Source organism: Penaeus monodon, chromosome 6 (assembly GCF_015228065.2).
Source record: "Penaeus monodon isolate SGIC_2016 chromosome 6, NSTDA_Pmon_1, whole genome shotgun sequence".
Lineage (NCBI taxonomy): Eukaryota > Metazoa > Arthropoda > Malacostraca > Decapoda > Penaeidae > Penaeus > Penaeus monodon.
This window is the reverse complement of record NC_051391.1, coordinates 38,665,000-38,670,496: the sequence shown is the minus strand read 5'-3', so window position 1 is coordinate 38,670,496 and position 5,497 is coordinate 38,665,000. Positions and strand designations below refer to the sequence as shown.

At 37.9% G+C, this 5,497-nt stretch overlaps 1 protein-coding gene across 1 annotated transcript in view; it reads left to right on the top strand.

The window, feature by feature from the left end:
* The first annotated feature begins 395 nt into the window (after positions 1 to 395).
* LOC119574444 (multiple inositol polyphosphate phosphatase 1-like) overlaps positions 396 to 5,497 on the top strand; it is a 9,201-nt gene continuing 4,099 nt past the window's right edge. Inside the window, exons 1-5 of the mRNA XM_037921670.1 lie at positions 396 to 485; positions 2,175 to 2,794; positions 3,087 to 3,221; positions 3,517 to 3,707; positions 4,184 to 4,300. Coding sequence (XP_037777598.1) covers positions 2,194 to 2,794; positions 3,087 to 3,221; positions 3,517 to 3,707; positions 4,184 to 4,300 — 1,044 coding nt within the window. The 5' untranslated portion in view covers positions 396 to 485; positions 2,175 to 2,193. The remainder of the gene's footprint in view (positions 486 to 2,174; positions 2,795 to 3,086; positions 3,222 to 3,516; positions 3,708 to 4,183; positions 4,301 to 5,497) is intronic.

Sequence of the window (5,497 nt, the reverse complement as noted above, 5' to 3'; positions counted from 1 at the left end):
ATAATTTGGACGTGACTTTTAAAATTAAAGTTGTTTTTTTAAGTAATTAATCCTCCGAATCTTTTTATTTCGGATGATAATTTCAAATTACTTTGACTTTAGCATATTTTAACTTTATCAGAATAATGTGTTGGAATATAGTATTATGGAAAATCTTAAAATCTTGGCCAAAAAATGTGGATCACGTGACCCATTTGGCAGAAGAGCTGACTCCTCTTGCATACATTTTATTTAATAATCATCACTCTCTCTATAGCAAAACATTCCTTCAAATATATCCCCATTTACTCTCCTTCTTACTCATCTAATAATTATTTTTTTTCATCCTATGTGAAATGCCTTATTGAATAAATAAATAGATCATTAGATAAAAAAAATGAATAATCACGTGACCCATTTTGGAGGGAAACTTCAGTCGCTTCGCATCGGCCGCCGAGACGCTGCGTCCCCAGATTTCCTCCTCCGAAAACCCCTTTCGAGCCGAGGTAAGGCACTTAATTCCCCCCGACCGTTGTCCGGAAAGAAGGTGCGCATTGCCGCCGTGATGTACTTGCCTTTGGAATGTTGCGCAATTATCTTGAGAGGCATTAAAAGGAAGGAAATGCGCGTGGGTCAAGGACGCTTGATTAGGGTACAAGTCTAAGAGTCTTTGGGAGAAAGTTATTTCAGCTTCCGAGTCACTTCCAGTACGGGGAAAATTTTGTTCTATTGCAAGAGCAGAAGAAATTTACAGTCAAATGGCGTTTTATGGCGGAAAAATGGACTTCACGCGACCGTTAGAAATGTGCGCCTTTTAAACATAACGATCTGCGTTGTGTCTAAAGCAACGTTTTATTTGGTTGTTTTGCTCTGGTGAATAGCTGTGCTTTTTAAAATTTATCCATCTGGGATGATTAAATGCCTAGTTTTTGAAATGAAGCGAATTATATACCGAACAGCGTGAGGCTGACACGTGGTATTCAACGGTATAAATCTTACATAAAGACAAATGAAGAAAAATCTCTAGTTTTAGTCCGATTATTACTTGAAAAAAAAATGGTTGAAAATGAGGACCTGCAAGGCAAGAATTCCGGACAGATACGTGCTGGAAGCGGCCCCGCGCAACCCTCGCGAGCCGCCGCAGGCAAGGCCGGTTCCCCCGCCCCCCGCACGCGAGGGCCGGGCCGTCGGTGCGCCGTGAGGGCAGGGCAGGTTCGGTCGGGCGCCGTGAGGGCAGGGCAGGTTCGGTCGGGGGTCGTGAGGCTGGCGGCTCAGGCGGCGACGGGCCGGCGGGAAGAATGACTCTGAGTTTGTAGGTTTTAGAGATTCGACAGACTGCAGAAGAAAAAAAAAAAAAAGATTGAGAGAGAGAGAGAGAGAGAGGGAGAGGGAGAGGGAGAGGGAGAGAGAGAGAGAGAGAGAGAGAGGGAGAGGGAGAGAGAGAGAGAGAGAGAGAGGGAGAGGGAGAGGAGAGAGAGAGAGAGAGAGGGAGAGGGAGGAGAGAGAGAGAGAGAGAGGGAGAGGGAGAGGAGAGAGAGAGAGAGAGAGGGAGAGGGAGAGGGAGAGAGAGAGGGAGAGAGAGGGAGAGAGAGAGGGAGAGAGAGAGAGAGAGAGAGAGAGAGAGGGAGAGGGAGAGAGAGAGAGAGAGAGAGGCTGATTTCAAACCTTCTGTATTAATACTGAGTTCTGGGGCTTCGTTTCGTGAAGTGGATGAACACGGGTTGCGGGATCAGGACTTTCACCATGGTCTCGTAATAAACTAATTCAGGTTGCTGAGAACACAAGAATCACAGAATCCGAAGAAGCTCCCCCCCTCCCCCCAAGCGAACACCTTCGTTGTAGGCGATGGTTCCTACGCTCGGGCACTCGCTCTGGGGGCGGCTAGAAACTCAGAATGCCGCGGGTGTAGAATGCGTAAAATGCTACTGAGCTTAGGTGTAGACTGCTAAGCCGAGAGAACCTCAGGCACGTCCGGCTACTGGAGGAAAGTAAACCTCTTCAAAAGGCTTAGGGAGTATACTGGAAGTAAAGGGAATGGAAAAATAGGACAAATCCGTACACGCCTTTTGGAAGAGTAGTTTTTATGCAGCTAAGGTTAACTGATTTTTAAATGTAAATGTGAAATATTCATTACTTAAGGTCGAAAGATCCAAATTCAAGCGAACGCTGGATTTTATTGTAACATTTTTTTGCAGTTGAGAGATCGAGAGCAAGATGAAGTGGCAACTCGCTGGCTTCTTCGGCCTGCTGTTGGCGGTGGCGTTTCTGAAAGGTCACGTGGATGTGAAAGGATATGCAAAATCTTTAGCGACAAGAATTTCGGGTGCTTCGACCTTGGCGATGGCATATATCCCAGACTTGAAGGATTCAGAGACATCAGACAGCGAGGATTCGGAGATGTCAGAAACCGAGATTTCAGAGACGTCAGAAACCGAGATTTCAGAGACGTCAGAAACCGAGATTTCAGAGACGTCAGAAACCGAGATTTCAGAGACTTCAGAAACCGAGATTTCAGAGACGTCAGAAATCGAGGATTTAGAGACTTCAGAAACTGAGGATTCAGACGCGTTAGATGAAGATGGATGGGAGATATCACACATCGAGGACTCGGAGGCGGCAGCTTACGGAGACTCAGGGCCTTTAGACTTAACACAAAAGCTTATGGACTCTGCTAAGAGGAAAGCAGGGCAACGCAGGACCACGGGCAGTATGTATTGTCTCTCCGAAGACGCTAATCCTTACACGGGCTTCGCTACCATGACTCCATACAGGATCGCCTCCACGCCCTTGAAGGCGGACGATGTTATTCCGAGAGGTAATTAGAGCATATTTTAGTACAGTGCTGTGCCCCCCCCCCCTCTCTCTCTCTCTCTCTCTCTCTCTCTCTCTCTCTCTCTCTCTCTCTCTCTCTCTCTCTCTCTCTCTCTCTCTCTCTCTCTCTCTCTCTCTCTCTCTCTCTCTCTCTCTCTCTCTCTCTCTCTCTCCATCTCTCCCTCCTGTATAATCGAACTATCCTTGCAATTCTAGTTCTTATCTTATGAGGAAACGCATGAAAACATTGCCATTTAGTTTTTCCGTCTACGATGACCTCTCTCAATTCTCCCCAGGATGTAAGCCAGTGCAGATATGGCACCTGATTCGCCACGGAAGCCACGGTGCTCACAGGAACGACTACATAAAGTTTGAAGATGAGTTGCCATTTCTTAGGAGAAAGATCTTCCGAGCTCGCGCGCATTGGAAGGGTAGGTGACGTAGTACTTTGATGTTATCATTATCGTTGTTTATGGTTGCTGTTTTTGTCTTTCTGATTGATATTAGTATTTTATTGTTACCATTATCTTTATCATTATCATCAACTTCAGTATTGATCTTATCAACATTATCGCCGTCAATATCACCATCATTGTCAACGCCATGACCATCCTCACTATTAAAATCACTAGCAACCCACAACCAATACCATCCGCATCACCACTTGCACTATCATCATCTCCATCATCGACCGTAGACAAAATAAATAACCCTTGCATCTTGCAGGGAATCTCTGTGACAAAGACCTGAAATTAATTAGGCTCTGGAAAGTGTCTAAGATGATGAGCAAGACAGGTACTCTTTCTGTGGAAGGTATGGAAGAAATTGCCGGTTTAGCTGACCGGTTCAAGTCCGTTTTCCCAGGTCTTCTTGAAAAAAAATTCTCAGCTAAGCTACATCCCGGAGCTGGTAATAAGGTAGTGGTTCTATATTTACGTTTTGAAGGTGTTGGTTTGTATTTGCATGTGAGGGTCAAAGAGAGAGAGAGAGAGAATATTTGTGTGGGCGAGTAAATGCGCGTGTATTTGTGTGTATGTGAGTGAGTGAGTAATTGCGTGTGTGAGTGTGTGTATGCATGCGTATAAAATCTAAATAAATTGAAATTTGGGAACACTTACTTATACATGAAAACACAACCTTACTGAGAAAATTCAGAGACGGGATGAACCCACAAAATTTGAGAGTATGTCTTTCAAAGGTGTTCAGATGCCCGAAAATGCGTATATCAAATGTATTGTGAATATAAATTTTTATCTATAACATAAGCATGGAAATGTTAACACTGCAATCATGAGAAAGAGTGCATTTACGCAAACACATTTCTACATGTGTAAATATCATCCTGCCTCAGTCTCTCACACGCCTTAAACATAAACTGCTCTAACGCTTGCAGATTGCCTTCGGTACCGGCCGCCAGAACCAGCAGAGCGCCGTCGCCTATGTTTCTAGCATGTACGGCCCCTTCGCGCGGTTCGTCCCCGTAGGCTCAATACCATCGAGGGATCTGCAGGTAACACTGAAAACTGTTTTTTTCTCTCTTATTTTCATCTATTTTCTTTCTTATTTACAGCAATGAAGATAATGTAAGAGTCATTATTAAGGCAGTGTATATATCTGCTTATGTATTTGTCTGCCTGTTTATCTATTAATATATATATATTTATATATATATATATATATATATATATATATATATATACAATATAATATATATATAATATATATATATAATATATATATATATAATGATATGAGTAGAGAGAGAGATGAGAGAGAAGAGAGAGAGAGAGTGAGAGAGAGAGAGAGAGTAGTACGTAATATATGATATTATATAATATATATATATATATATATTATATATATATATATATATACATATAATATATATACATATAATATATATACATATAATATATAATAATATTAATATATATACATATAATGTATAATATAATATATATATATATATAATATTATATATATAATATATATAATTAATTATATATAATATATATAACTATATATATATACTATATATATATAATATTATATATATATATTATATATAATATATATATATATATATATATTATAATATATATATATATATAATATATATATATATATATATATATATATATATATATATATATATATATATAATATATATAATATATGTATTGTTGATTGTTGTGTTTGTATGAATTATATCCATAAAATAATATAAATATATAATATAGAATTATATATCGAATAGACATATAGTATATAAGTATACAATGGATATAACATAATAAAATACATAAGATAATAAATAAATATATAACAATAATAATATAGGCCAATATAGATATAAATACATATAATAAAAAATTGAAGCTACGTCTACATATTGATAGGTGATATAATATAATATCTTGTTATGATATAGTATAGGGTTATGTTATATATATAATATATATACATATATTATATCATATAAAATATATAATATTATATATAATAAATATATTGGGGTGTGTTAATATATTATTATGTTTTAATATATAATATATATATATATCTATATATATATATATATATATATATATAATATTATTAAAATAATATTAGATATTAATATACACAATACAAAAACATAACTTACATAAATAAAACAAATATATTACATATACATAATATATATATAATATAATAAATAATAATA